This window comes from Homalodisca vitripennis, chromosome 4 (assembly GCF_021130785.1).
Source record: "Homalodisca vitripennis isolate AUS2020 chromosome 4, UT_GWSS_2.1, whole genome shotgun sequence".
Lineage (NCBI taxonomy): Eukaryota > Metazoa > Arthropoda > Insecta > Hemiptera > Cicadellidae > Homalodisca > Homalodisca vitripennis.
Window position 1 is genome coordinate 158,969,582 of NC_060210.1, and position 16,024 is coordinate 158,985,605.

Consider the following 16,024-nt stretch of genomic DNA (forward strand, 5'->3'; position numbering starts at 1 on the left):
AACAAAAGGTATTCATAGGTTCATGAAACAATTATATTTTTTAAAGAAAGATATTCTCGGTATAATCTAGGCTATAAAATATATGTCGAAGATGCACCATTCAGTTATGTTAAAAACCATTACAGTTTATTCATTAATATTGGGCACCTGCTCTAAAATTATGACCCTCATAACATCAACTTTTGACACATTCAATTATTGCTTTAATTCCAGATTCAGGATAAAATTTCCCTACTTTTTATCCACTATTCTAGCCTTAGCTATTCCGCCTTATATTATAGTACAGTATTACTGAAAGTCTGATAATCATCTGCTACCACCGTGAAGAGTCAACACACGGTGGAGATGGAGTGCAGTACTCCAAAACTGCTTCGACGTCTGATTTACAGATTAGGCTACAAGTGCGCTGCTCTTCACCCTACACGTTCTTGAACATTGTTAGAAACGTCGCGCCGCGCCGCCGCACAGTGCGGTCGATGACTGTTCTACCTGGACAACACTCGCTGTTGGATTTAATTGTCACTGGATATTATTCGGTATTAGTAATACTTATATAATCTAGTACCAATAACAGAATTTGTTTAAACCGATACTGTTGATGAGGTGCACAATACAAGGACAAATCCAAGTATTGTGGCAAGTAGTCGTCTAAATATTAAAATAAACGTTTTAGTTTTCATTTCTCGTGAGCAAACAAGGCTTGTTTATTATCAGATTTGTGTAGTTTACAAAGATACTAAGAAGTGTAGTTACGACGGGAAGTAATTTTTTGTCGATTAAAGATACGTATAATTAATAATCGTCAAAAATACGAATTACTACATAACATATCAATGTTAAATATTTATTACAATTTGGTATGCTGCTTCCACTTTTGTTTTTGCATTTAAAGTTAGGAAAAGTAACGTACTTTTCGAGTATATTCATTAAAAACTTAACAAAGGTTCGTATCATAGATTTTAATTTTTTTTTTTCAGATAGTTACACTGTCTGCCGAAAAGATTTCTTAGATGAGTGGGTAAAACGTCCGAAAATGGAAAGTCTCAGGCACTCTTTAAACGTGTAGAAGAAGATCTGGATGTAGCACGACTAAAAGGTGGATCTTATTGAAGGAACATTTTACGAATGAAAATATTGATCAAGATTGCATCAGATTGATCAGAGATTTTAGGTTAACTTTACAGATAGGTTTACATTGTAAGGTTAACATTTGAGATATAACAAAGTTTCAGAACTTTATACCGAACATTTTTGAAACTGATGAGAGTGTGATAGAAATAGAAAGATCTCTATAAAATCCACCTAAAATCGTAAGATGTAGAGTTATATTTTACTGGAATTTCAGATGTCCTGAAACCTGAATTTAACTCTGGATCACCATCGGGATTCCTCAGACCACGACTCGGAAACAGGACTAAGCAGATGTACCAGAAAGAAACGTAATACCCTAACATTGACAGTGTACAATGTTATTGTAAACCACATTACCTGGGTTTTCTTGAAATCGACAGAGAAATTTCTCCTGAGAAAAATTGACCGTCAGCCGTGAGCTAGTTTCGGTATAGCTCGGAATGGGAGGGTATCAAAAGTGTTGAAAAATATGAAATGGTATTTATTCTGTAATCGTACTTTCATAACTTGACACACTCATAACCAACCGTCAGTCACATAAATAAATGCTATATCAGCGCCAATTAACCACACACATACCCTTAACAACTATCCTTATCTAGTTGCTTGACGTGTATATTATTAAGTTTATCAAGGTATAAAGCATATAATCTGAAGTAAAGTTATCGTTTTATATTTTTCGATACCACTTATTTCGACCTTCACTGAAACCAGCTAACGACTATCGATTTCTTCCTTGTGATACAAGAATATCCTCTATATATTTCAAGAAAAACCACGTGTGTGAGATTATACAATGAATATTGCCTATCGGTTCCTTGACTATCACTTTAAAAATCTATTACTAATATTACTTATTTATTTTTTGTTTAAATTCTGGCTACAGCTTTCGTACATAAAAGGTAATGTATTCAATTTTACGGTGAAATAATTTTAATTCTGTTTTAAAATTTTAAATAATATTACGCTAAAGATTGCTTAACATTATTTATTAATAAGATAAGGAGACCCTTTACCCTTGTGCGAGGAAGGTACAATAATTTTGTAAACCTACAAGTACGGTGTCTAGACAGTGTGAAATATCCAAAGTTTTCGTCCTGTCAGTAGTTATTAATAATTAATGTTGTCCAGCTAGAACTGGCATAGGCCGCCATGTGGCCACGCCACTACCCCGCACTGTATATACAGCAGTTCTACACATGTAGAGACACCTTGAATTAACATAAAAATTCAAACATTAACATTTTTATTACGCTAAAGTATAATTTCCGTAAAAGATTTAACTACTCACAGGTTTGACCATTAATACCAGAAATTGTATCATATCGTTGCTCAACGAATGGTTTAAATATATAATACCTCAACCGACTATAATAAACGAATACAGTTACGTGATACCTTTTCTTGCCATATCCGACGTTGTCGAGTTCGATGTGCCGATACGCCGCGTAGGTCGCCATCACCGCCACTGCACCACACTGACTGACTGACTGCCCCGCCGCTCCGCTCCTTGTTATATCACTTCGCTACCCCACTCCAACCCTTCACGGTCTCTTCACAGTATTTACTGTTCTCATGTCTTCTTATACATGTTAACCGCTGGCCTATAGAACCTACCATTTACTACGATTAATAACCGCTAAACTTCAGGTAAAATCTGTCCACAAAATTATACCTCATTGGCGAGGGAAATGGCCTCACAATAACAAGTCGCAATATCACAAAGACAAACTGCATCTGTGAGAGCAATTGTTTGTTATTATTATGGTTTAAAATCAGATACGGAACTTGTAAATAATCGGAAATAGACGAGTGAATTGAAATTTAAACATAGTTTTATCGTACGTCAAAACGTATTACAACAAATGTGGACGATGGTTCGAGACAAAAGTGGGATTCCTAATGGAACCTTTGGCCATGCTTCCTGACGTCTCATTTTACTATCTAAAACGACAGAACGCTTTAAAAGTGTTGAGGCCATTTAAGCTTGGTGGAAATTGAATTTCCTATAAAATCCTGTATTTCTGTAACCTATACAAAAGCTTATACCTATACAAGCCTTCCAGATTACGGCACCGTGACCCCTTTCTCTGACTCCAGTTTTATATTTAGGAAGCTGCAAACTGTTTACCGTATAGTCCTCAGGTCGTTACGGTAGTTTTCTAACCCAAATGAGTCAAAACGCGAATTGCTCAGGACCAGAAGCTGATACTCATAACCTAACAATGTTATTATTTATAAAATTCGATCTATGGTAGAAATTTAAAAATTTAACATTTTATAGTTCAACGGACGGTTAGAACTAAAAAGAATTCAAATCCCACAACATAGACTTTACAATCCTTAAATTTCAGTTAATCCACAAATGCCCAACCAGATACAAATGACAGAACAAATGTAACATTTGGGTGTCAAATACCAATGCGGTTGCGACGAATTTGAGACTACTCGTAATTCGAACCATGAGCGAATCGAAAAACCGTCACAAAATCAATATGAAACGAACGTTTGCTTCTAAGTTACAACGGAACACACGGTGGTCAGATCAAATATACAAAGCTTTGTGCACACGTTGGACTTGCCATCACCGTATGTTGAGTATGTTCGCTTTTTTACGTATTCTTATGACGGAATGTCCAGATATTCTTCATGCCCAGTAGACTACAAGCCAGGAACTGCAAAATTACAATTAATGAGTAAGAAACCTAATGTGTACCCCAGTAAACTGGTCGAACTAGGTTTGTGTTACATATGACGAGGGGAAATCGCATCACGATCTACCAAGTACTATGCCTGAGTAGATTAAATTGAAATTTGACTCCCATTTCATTCCAAAATGTCACGATTTCTCCCAATCGACCACAGAAGAGATTCTGTCCAGTGAAGCACTACAAATTGCAATGTCATTTCATGTACAGCATTCTATTTCAAGCGGTCCACCTTTCACTAAATGGCCCCTAATACAGTCCGCGGGCAGTGCTACTTGCCAATGTGCACAAGCCAAATTTATAAATTTTACCTCATCAAACATACGTCTTGTTGCAATTAATAGGAGAGAGAAAAATGGTTTTCAAATCAATGCATCCATTAATTTTTACTATGTCATTAGTAACACAACATTACGAATTAAGTAGGTACCAACGTAAGAAAATAGCAGTGGCAATGGGTGAAGAACACGGGAAATAGAATTAATTGTGTGGAGATGCTACATTGTCGAGAAGACTCAAATTGTTATAGAACTAAGCACTTTGAGAAGACGATGACCACAATTTTTGGTCTTTGCTCATCTTCAATCTTTGATTATACGACTGTGATTCAGCCAATAATGAGTAGTGTCAGTGACTGTAGGCCGACCAGTCTGCCACTGAGCATGAGTATAACACTCACAGTCAATAATAAATTAGAGATTCTGGGCCCATGTGAAAATGTATACAGAGAACTCTGCATTTTCAGAAGAAGAAATCCTGGATCTCAAGAATTATCGATTTTCAGTATGTCACTCAGCTCAATATTTACTGCTATTTACATAAGTGACCTATGTAGTAGAGCTGTATAATAATTATATAAAAGGCGGCAAGCTTGATGTCTGTACTTAATCATCTCCATATCTATGGGAGGTGAGCGGCATGAAAGACACAAGCAGATTTGGACACATAACATACATCCGTGTTATTCAGGGAGGGCGCTGTATCATGTCTCTACATTGCTGCTGATGTCTGTACTTAATCATCTCCATATCTATGGGAGGTGAGCGGCATGAAAGACACAAGCAGATTTGGACACATAACATACATCCGTGTTATTCAGGGAGGGCGCTGTATCATGTCTCTACATTGCTGCTGATGTCTGTACTTAATCATCTCCATATCTATGGGAGGTGAGCGGCATGAAAGACACAAGCAGATTTGGACACATAACATACATCCGTGTTATTCAGGGAGGGCGCTGTATCATGTCTCTACATTGCTGCTGATGTCTGTACTTAATCATCTCCATATCTATGGGAGGTGAGCGGCATGAAAGACACAAGCAGATTTGGACACATAACATACATCCGTGTTATTCAGGGAGGGCGCTGTATCATGTCTCTATATTGCTGCTGATGTCTGTACTTAATCATCTCCATATCTATGGGAGGTGAGCGGCATGAAAGACACAAGCAGATTTGGACACATAACATACATCCGTGTTATTCAGGGAGGGCGCTGTATCATGTCTCTACATTGCTGCTGATGTCTGTACTTAATCATCTCCATATCTATGGGAGGTGAGCGGCATGAAAGACACAAGCAGATTTGGACACATAACATACATCCGTGTTATTCAGGGAGGGCGCTGTATCATGTCTCTACATTGCTGCTGATGTCTGTACTTAATCATCTCCATATCTATGGGAGGTGAGCGGCATGAAAGACACAAGCAGATTTGGACACATAACATACATCCGTGTTATTCAGGGAGGGCGCTGTATCATGTCTCTACATTGCTGCTGATGTCTGTACTTAATCATCTCCATATCTATGGGAGGTGAGCGGCATGAAAGACACAAGCAGATTTGGACACATAACATACATCCGTGTTATTCAGGGAGGGCGCTGTATCATGTCTCTACATTGCTGCTGATGTCTGTACTTAATCATCTCCATATCTATGGGAGGTGAGCGGCATGAAAGACACAAGCAGATTTGGACACATAACATACATCCGTGTTATTCAGGGAGGGTGCTGTATCATGTCTCTACATTGCTGCTGATGTCGAAAACGGGCGTAAGAAATTAATGATTACTGCTGTTCAAAGAATATACCAAAACTCGCTTTTAAAAAAGTTTTAATTTAAAAGTTTTAGGTTTGGTATAGTCGTTAAAAATGTTATACATATACAATTATTATTGTATAAGGTACACTTTCTTAATTTTTTTTAACCAGTAATCAGGACTGCAAATCTTACACAGTTTGCAATCTTAAAACTGTTGTAACCACCCCCTGCATATACCATGGCGTAACACACACCAATCTTCAAACCTGACGTTGCCTATATTAGCATGAAGCTCGGTGCAAAATTTCAAACCTAAAGATTAGTTCTTGCGGATAGACAGAAATGCAATTTGCCCAGCCCCAGCCCCAGCCCCTCGAATGATGAGGCTTCCCTAGTGCTGAGCCATTTGATAAAAGTCGCCTAAAGCCGTTTAGGACGATAATTGTGTCGAGCTTATTGTATCATAAATTTAACCCTAAGGCATGAATACTCATGCCACTCAATTACTTGTATATCTTACAGAGTCCTTACAAATAATCAAACTAACCCGTTCAGCGAGTAAGAGTTTTTAATAGAAATATACAAAATAATATAGATAATAAGTGTTATCTGACGTCTATTCTAGTTATTGTGTCTGGATGAACAAAGATTTCTTATCTCTGTAAGAAACTCTTTTGTTGTAGATAACACAGCTGAACTGATAAGGTACATGTGCGTTCAGTAAGGTTGAATACCGGCGATTCTTACAATTCAGCCACCGTCACACTCTCGCAATTATTTACAGAGACATTAGATAAATTAAATTGACTTCTTCTCAACAATAAGCGTAGTAAAACTATCTTAAACGGTCATTTATAAAGCGAGGTTTCAATGTCGGCAATGTCGTTACTGTGCCGCCTGGTTGTCAAAAGTGACACCAGTAACTGATGTAGGTGCCACTTGTGGGATAACGGAAGACACTAAAATGCCATCGGCCACGCGTAATAGTGTCAACGCAATTACAAGCAGAACTTTACTGGGAAACAGTCAATTATTCCCGGTAGGTATATTATTATAATGGTAGAGAACAGTAACGGGACAAGAGGCGGAAACATTCGAGTGGAATGTGATGGGGGACACGCTATTGGGCGCTGGGACCGCTGGACGGTTGCTATCATAATAAACCCATAATGGGTTCAAAAATGTCAAAACTCAATCATATAAAACCTTCAGATTGAAATCATTATTATATACTGGCATTAAAGCACGTGGACTTTGATTGTAACCCGATAAAAATTGTGTTTTCAAACACTCAACACATTCAATTCTTAAAACTTGGAACGGTCGCTATTTTGAACTCATACGTTATATTTAAAAACGTACAGTAACAAATTTTTGTTTTTAAAAGACCTGACAATTCTGAAACGTTCTTTGTTTAGCTCTACAATGATATCACTTTTCAGTAAGTCGTGTGACATTGGGTCTATGTTATTAAATAGTTGCACAAACGCGAACGGCTTCATCTAGAGAATACCAACTGTACGAAGCTTAGTTTGTATACGGCGCGGCGTGTATAGAGTCCACCTCCAATCTAATAAGCTGCATAGTCACTGAACATTTTTATAACCTCTCCTTTTATCAACCAAAATTCAAAAATTTATATTGAAGATGAGGATTATAAGATAGATGCATTAAGGTGGCACTTTAAAGATTGTAACAGTTTTAGATTTAAACTACTATACAACAACTAGATTTTACAAAATATTTGAATTAGGTTTTATTTGAATCAACAGGACACATAGTCCATTGTATTCATGTCGTGTTTCTAGTTCAAATAGTTTTCGAGATATAGCGTTTTAGGTCAAATAAACACGTAGCCTGCATTTAAAACTTTTGGAACACGAATAAACCCTGCACAAAAAAATGTAATGAATTTTAGAGAAATTTTCATTACTCTACATATCTCACATATATAGTAGGTTTTTGGATGTCAACAAATACTTCTTTGTGGTCAAATAAAGAAGCACTATTTTTTTATAGATCAGCTTATTGAAAGCATAACATAATATCACAGTAATAGTTATTACAAGCCCAGATCTAATAGAACTCCCCAGCACCGTTTCGTTATACCTTTTCTTTTACCCTCTCACGTTTTACACTTTCCTACGTTAAAATCACAAGAATCTGGCCGTTGTTCTGCTAAATAAACAAAAAAGCAACAAGAAAACCCTGGAACAATGGTGGTTTCAGATTTTGAGTCCCGTAGTTAGCGAAAATTCTGACATAAAGGCGATATCATAATGCAAATTTAAATAAAATGATAGTTTGAAGGGTGTAGTAGTTTGATAGACACGGATGCACGCCTATTGGGGGACCGAGGAAGTATCAGAAACCCTGATGGAAACCATACCGATACCGCGATATGACCAAGGCAGGGCAGCAGGACACACGTGCGCGGTAACACGAGTGTCCCTCCTCTCCTCTCATTTCCCGAACCAGGCTTCCCAGACTACACGCAAACTGTAACCACACTCACCCGTGTATCCATTATTGTTATGTAACATCTATGTCTTTCGAGCAGATAATATTAACTTTACTTTAGATTGAAACTAATTATGTTTTTATCTTGTAATAAATGAATTATTGTGCTGTTGTATTTTTGTAACGACAAAAAAGATATACACTCGGCACCACAAATAAAATGAAAGTATTGTGATAACGTTTAGACATAGATAATACAATTTTAATATTAACTGGTTTAACCTAAAATATGTTACTAACGAAATTATATAATATATATACATACAAGACTATATTAAGCGTGTGATAAATTTAATAGATAAGATAATATTCATATAATTTAGTAGATTAATAATTTAATAAACACGATACACAGTAAACTTAACAATAAATGACATTGAAATAGAAAGTTTCTCATTGCATTGGATCATATTACAACATGAATTACAGAGACGTGTGATTAAACAAAAGAAATGAAAAAGTGGCATTGAAATGGATTGATAAAATGTCATTTCAATGAGATGGTTTAATGCAGTCGAGATATAAACGCACAGCATAAGCTCCAAATGTTGCACTGTTATATATTACTATTACTTATATGGTTGCTGAGGAGTGGACTCTTATACAGGGAATAATGACGAAACTAGAAGCTTTTGAAATGTGGCGCGACACAGAAGAATTTTGAGAATGTCATGGATGGATAGAGTAAGAAACGAAATGTACAGTTTTATTAACAGTTAATTAATTAATGTTACAGTTAAATTTTACAGTCCACCACCACATGTAAAATAAGTTAAAAAGGAAATGAATACAATTATTAAAAACAAAATTAATAGAGGAAGAAGAAGAGTATCTTGTTTGAAAAATTTAAGAGAATGACTTAACTGCAGTACCTATTATGAAAGGGGAGGCCAAGAATTACAGGCAGGTGAGTGATATAGGCATGACTGGCCAATCACCGACAGGTATGGGTACTTCAAGAAGGAAAAAGTGATCTGTAAACGGGAAGAGATTACTATTTTAGCACACCAAGGTCGTTATACATTTGTTTAATACCTCTGAGCAAAATTTTAATCTAAGTAGGAACAGACGTGTTTAACAAATGCTCATTTTTATTCAAAATATTTTGATCTTTATACTATATGTGCTGAATGCAAAGCCAAAGTTCTCCAAACGGCTGTTCCATAGCGGCAATCATGCTCTTATAGCTAAAGAGTACTCGGTACGATTTAGCCACCAACGTCTCTGTCCACCTGGTCACCCGACATCGGCACTAACAATAATAAATTACGCACGCTCATCTTTGGTGCAGAATGTACAGCAAGGACTGAGACTGGCCTTGCACTGCCTTATGTAAGCGGATCGATTTACACACATCTTGTAGCTTCATCCAGACACAATTACTGTCACCCTATCAAACGCCATTAAAAGCTACGTCGATAATCAGTGGCCTAGTGACTAACATGTTTATCCGACTGGAAAAGACGAACATGCCACGTGCTATAAACTGTATTTATTAGGCTACGACTGGTATTGGCCCTTGCTTATGTAAGCGGATCGATTTACACACCTCATCTTGTGGCTTCATCCAGACACAAGTACTATCATCCTATCAAATGCCGTTAAAAGCTACACGTCCGATAATCAGTGGTCTCGTGGCGAACGTGTTTATCCGACTCGCAAGACGAACATGCTACGTGCTATAAACTGCAATCATTACAAGGGCTAAGACTGGCCCTGCACTGCCTTATGTAAGCGGATCGATTTACACACCTCATCTTGTGACTTCATCCAGACACAAGTACTATCATCCTATCAAACGCCATTACAAGCTACGTCGATAATAAGTGGTCTAGTGATTAACGTGTTTATCCGGCTGGCAAGACGAACATGCTACGTGCTACAAAACTGCACTTATTACAAGGGCTAAGACTGGCCCTGCACTGCCTTATGTAAGCGGATCGATTTACACACCTCATCTTGTGGCTTCATCCAGACACAAGTACTATCATCCTATCAAACGCCATTAAAAGCTACGTCGATAATCAGTGGTCTCATGGCGAACGTGTTTATCCGGCTGGCAAGACGAACATGCTACGTGCTATAAACTGCACTTATTACAAGGGCTAAGACTGGCCCTGCACTGCCTTATGTATGCGGATCGATTTACACACCTCATCTTGTGGCTTCATCCAGACACAATTACTATCATCCTATCAAAACGCCATTAAAAAGCTACGTCGATAATCAGTGGTCTAGTGATTACCGTGTTTATCCGACTGGCAAGACGCAAAATGCTACGTGCTACAAACTGCACTTATTACAATACACGGCAGGTATTGACCCTTGCTTATGTAAGCGGATCGACTTACTCCCTGTGGCTTCATCCAGACACAATTAATATCGGCCTATATAACGCTATGAAGTTCTAAGTCGATAGTCAGTTGTCTAGTGACTCATGTGTTTATCCGACTGGCCAGTAAGAACAGCCAGGTGCTGTAAACTGCACTCACTAGAAGGGCTACGAGGTGGCATTGGCCCTCGCTTATGTAAGCGGATCGACTTACTCGTCTTGTGGCTTCTCCCAGACATAATTACCACCCCCCCCCCTCAATCACGAAGTGATGTTTGGTGCTATATACTGCAAATAAAAATATGTATATAGTTTTATCTAATTAATCTATCAAAGTGTTGTTATTATCTATTTATATTGTAAGACATGACTTGCAGTTACATACGGCCTCCACCAATACTACAATTTACCTGTAAATTATAGATTATCATACAGCTGGGCCGGCACCGGATGGCGCGGCACTAAACCAATTACTGCAGGAGCGACCAGAAACCGTCATGGCCAATGCCACTGGCCCCACTCCGCTTTACTCTAATTGCCCACTACCTCAATCATTTACCGTGCTATTGTCCTGTCTTCTGTACAGGTCACTTATACAAGTATGCTTCCACAGAGGATAATAAAAATACGAAAGAGGCTTTTGATAGGGCATATACGAAAACTATTACAGAGCCACCTACTTGAAGGATGAAAATCACTGGAAAAATAGTTGGCAAATAAATGTTATAAAACATTAAACCATTATGATAAAAAATAACGCCATTTAGTGAATGAATATTAGTACAACTCAGCGTGACTGATTACTACTTTGTGTTGATCTATAATATAAGAACGAATAAATATATCCGAAGGGAAATGCATATGCTACTACGTATATGTATTATAATGTTATATTTGATGTGTATATTTTATGATACTCGCGTGAATGAATGTACATTGTGAACACTTATAATCATTGTGTAATATGTATTATGTACCATGAAGAATATATTTTCTTAAAGTGAAATGCACGAATCAATGTGTTGTCAAGCCTGTGCTTATGGATACAGGCGCTCTTCCTATCCCTCCGAACAGTGCATCTTTCACAGTCTGATCTTACAAATACAATACAAAATTATTTATTGTTTGAGACATGGTTTACTTGGATAACAACAGTCAACCTCCTTTCCAATTTTTGGTAGTTTGACGAAGTTTATCTGATTTGTACATATTATATTTGCGTTCTGTATTAATTAAAAACATTTTTGAATGTTAAATATAACATTTCAAACAAACAAAAACAAAAACAGTGATTTTAATGAACGGCTTGTTGTGAATATATTTGTAATGAAGTAGTAATAACCTGATTATTCTAATCCATTTAGTACATTACGCACATACATTCTGAGTCACATACGTAATCTTTGCATCCAAATACACGATTAGTAATTAGGCACATCCGAATCAAACAGTTTGAAAACGTTTCAATTGCCCATAGGTCAAATAAACAACAATGTAATAAAATGATTAAGTTTAAATAATTACCTACACAAAATAATTACGGTAAAACCCATTTCAAAGGAATAAATCATTGCAGGGTTACTTTACAAGGGCGTCAAATCGACAGTTATTTACTTAGGACAAAATTGTGATATGAAGCAAACAAATTGTTAGCAAATAGTAATTTAATATACAGCCGAAAATGAGAAAAAGCAGTCATTGAGTGTACTTTACGCAATATACAATATCTCAAAATGATAATATTTATTATTGCTACTGAGAAAATACTATTTCCATTCCCTTATACATCTATTCGCCACATATTCAGAATTTATTATGACTAGAAAAATCTTGCGCGATTAATAGACTTGTAGTAAACAAAGAAGCAGTAAAAAGCAAGACACAGTGGTTAACCTTACAGAGTACTCGCGTACTAAAAGATAACAATACAAAGAGAAAGGGCGGGGGGACCAGAACGGTTGCAGGTCGGTCTTATCAACTGGAATTTCGTTGATATGCCTTGATACAGCTAATAATAATTACATTTTCTGATGGTAGAAAGGTCACCTTTCGCTGCTGTTTCTTGCGAGCGTTCGGGCCACGCTCACTCGCACTCTCCTCGGAAGAAAACGGAAACTCGCCGATAAGATAGAAGCAGCGTCTGACGGGGGCACTCGAGCGTGTCTTGTTCAAGAAAGGAAGCTACAGAAGATGTTAGTTTAGGGTTAGTCAGTCAGGACGGCTAAGGCTAGTCAAACCTGGTGAGAGAAGGCTGGCTGGGGACTGAGCTGTGGGGCGAGAGTGACTGCCCAAAGTAGGGCTCCAACGTGGGCGGATTAGCCTTCAACACTACCTACCTTACCTTACCTTACCAGGGTCTAATGGCTGGGCTCTAAAGCACAATTTCGTTTACTTTGTTACACAAAAAACATGTCGATAAGTAGACCCAATGGCGGAACAGTATTGTATTCGCAGTAATGGAAAAATTATAATACAGAACAACGGTTACGTCAAGTACTTGTAGTCCAAAAATGCAAACGCCATTTCTAAGTAAGCAAAGAATTGTTTAATGATATTGTGTCAATTTTATTAGGAATATGTTCCATTTTGTCAACAATCCCACAATGGCATTGTAAGAATTTTGGTTGTGAGATATTTTAAACCTAAATTATCTTAGCGGAATTATAGTGTTATTAAGTAGAGGTATTAATTATAGCACTCCCAACATTACTGTCTATTAAAACCTCATGGCCCTCAGTTTTATTTATGGCACACCCTGTATTTTTAAAAGCCAAATAAACCCAAAAAAGTTTATTTAAACTAGACTTCTTGTGTAAATTTGTGTTTGGGGAATTTCCCTGAAGGTTAGAATGTCTCTTACAATTTTATAATGATTCTTACGTATTATGTTACTCTCATAGTAATTTAAATAATGTGTCCTTAACATTTTTTTTCATAGAATTTCCGCAAGTTATTGATATTATTATAGTTATTACAAAAAAAAAAAATTTTAAAATCCGTATTGACATTTTTTAAAAGTGCCAAATTGGTACAACGGCGACAGCATTTAAACCACGGAACCATAACAGATGCAGACCTCTAAATAGGTTACTCTATTTGTTGTAATCTGAGAAAAATCGTTTTGCCTTTTGTTAAACAGCATGATGTGAATGTGACATCAGTAAATATGAAGCCCTGGTTTTTACTCCCTAGAAATCCCAATTAGGAGAGACGGCCGCTGCACGTGGTAGGTCAGATGACTAATACACTAGTCGCCCTACACGCACACACATACACACACGCCCCGCGCTAACGCACAGGAGGGCGTTTTCGGTGAACACCGTTAATTACCTTAAAGATCAATTGACGCCCTTTGAGCTTTTAAGAATAATATAACCCCCCCGGGTCCCAAATTTAATTACAGCCCTGAGTTTAACTTAATGTAAGGTTGATAAACCATTTTAAAATCAATAACTCCACGTACGGTATGATCAGTTGTGGTTGTGGAAAAAGGGAGGAAGATGAAACGGAAGGGGAGGGCAAGCCGGATGAACGGGTGTTACCGGATATCGAGCAAGTAGCGCGAGTCAATAAGGGCGATTATACAATCCCCTACTCTAACTAGGATAGAAAGCATACTAAATTGGAAAATAAAAGAATAAAAAACTCACACTGTCATGCTCTAAAAATTATGTATGACTGATTTGGCTGCGGTCAGGATGACAATCAAACCAGTCCAGTATTTGTTATTCATTGAAATTCTTTCACGTGATTTACAGCCAATGGTGAGCGCTGTGCGTTTACATATTTCCAATGTTTCGGCCTCAGAGGATAATATTTTGCTTGCCATTTTTGATAACATTATTAAAGTGTAGAAAATATTCCATACTTCCAAGTAATACCTAAGGAATAAGTATAAATGATTTTACTCTTAAAGTAAACGTGTCAGTCTAGAGTTTGTCATAATTGTTCACTAAGTGGAAAATCGGTTCACAAATTTCGGAGTGTCCTGAAATACCCTCTCTCGGGCAGGTGAAATTACCAGAGGGAATCCGGAATTTTTTGCAATATTTCCATTTTTAATTTATCTCAAAAATATTAAAATTTTATAATATACTGTACACAACATCTCTTAGAAATTGTTTACCACAAAGCACAATAGTTCCATTTGAAATTGCAGTAGGCCTACATGTGATAGCAAGGTAGGTAAGACACAATACAGGAATCTTGGTTTTAGGTTTGAATTGTGAAAAGTTGGGGTTTGCTGTTCACTAATATTTCTGGAACACACTGGTAGTAAATGAGGTAAGTACAATTAACTATTTCTCATGAATGTTATGTCATAATTGCTTAATAAAACAATAGAAAGAATATGAAAACACTATTGTTCTATAATGGGTGAGACAGCAATAGAAACCACATTAAGGTGGGGGGGGTTTAGCTGGTGGGGGGGTTTGAGACCCTAACCTCACTTTGCAGAAGAATCTGTAAGATGTACCAGTTTTGATTTTTTTCAGTCAATCTCGGAATAATTAAAGGTTATGACCTTATTGGGTAAAAGTAAATATGAGTTGCCTGGGTAAAATTCGCTGGAGTTTAGTAAGTGTTATTATCAAAAGAGGGCACAATTCAATTTTTTCTGACTTATTAGGTAAAAAGTAACATGAGTGCCTGGGTAAAATTATCCTGAGTTAGTATGTTATTTATCAAAAAGAGGGCACAATTCAAGTTTTTCTTATAACTTGACAGTTTTGTAGGCCTTAGCTGATAGTTTTTTGGAAATGATAGGTTCCTTTCATTGTTCTACAAAAACTTCCTACCATAACCAAAATTTTAAAAAATAATTTTCTAAACTAATATCAACCCTGCTGAAGATATGTTTTTAGTAGTAGTGGCCTAAAAGCATAGGCACAGACCTGAAAAAAATTTTTATTAGTATACCAATTAATTTAGAACACAAATAAAAATTTAACTTATTTTAAAAAATTTTTGTCATTGATGCAGTATATTCCTTCCACAGATTAAGTTTAACAACACAGTGGCTAAGGACAAATGTGGAGGAATCAGATAGAAATCCAGGGTAAAAAAAGTGTTAATGATGTAAAGGGAAAATTAGAAAAAAGTTACAGTCTCAAACAAAGTCAAAGTATTCTGCCTGCTGCATACCGTAGTGAGGATATAAGACTTTAAAAGTACATACAGGGTGGTAAATTTTAAGTTTCCCTGACAAGCGCTGGAATATATTCTAAACGGATTGAGATAACGAATGTAACAATCTTAACCATGACTTATTTCAAATACTTTTA

The 16,024-nt window shown here is 36.8% G+C and overlaps 1 protein-coding gene across 2 annotated transcripts in view; it reads right to left on the reverse strand.

Annotated features, from left to right (window-relative positions):
* The window catches only part of LOC124360424 (microtubule-associated protein Jupiter-like), a 33,255-nt gene extending 20,256 nt beyond the window's left edge, over positions 1 to 12,999 (reverse strand). Inside the window, exon 1 of one of the 2 annotated variants that reach the window (XM_046814049.1) lies at positions 12,977 to 12,999. Coding sequence is in view for 1 of the 2 variants with exons in the window: in XM_046814050.1 (XP_046670006.1) it covers positions 2,530 to 2,591 (62 nt within the window). In the remaining variant the exon portion in view is untranslated. Of the gene's footprint in view, positions 1 to 2,529; positions 2,681 to 12,976 lie in introns of those variants that run through there. The other variant, XM_046814050.1, reaches the window with a different exon arrangement.
* Between the last annotated feature and the right edge of the window lie 3,025 nt (positions 13,000 to 16,024).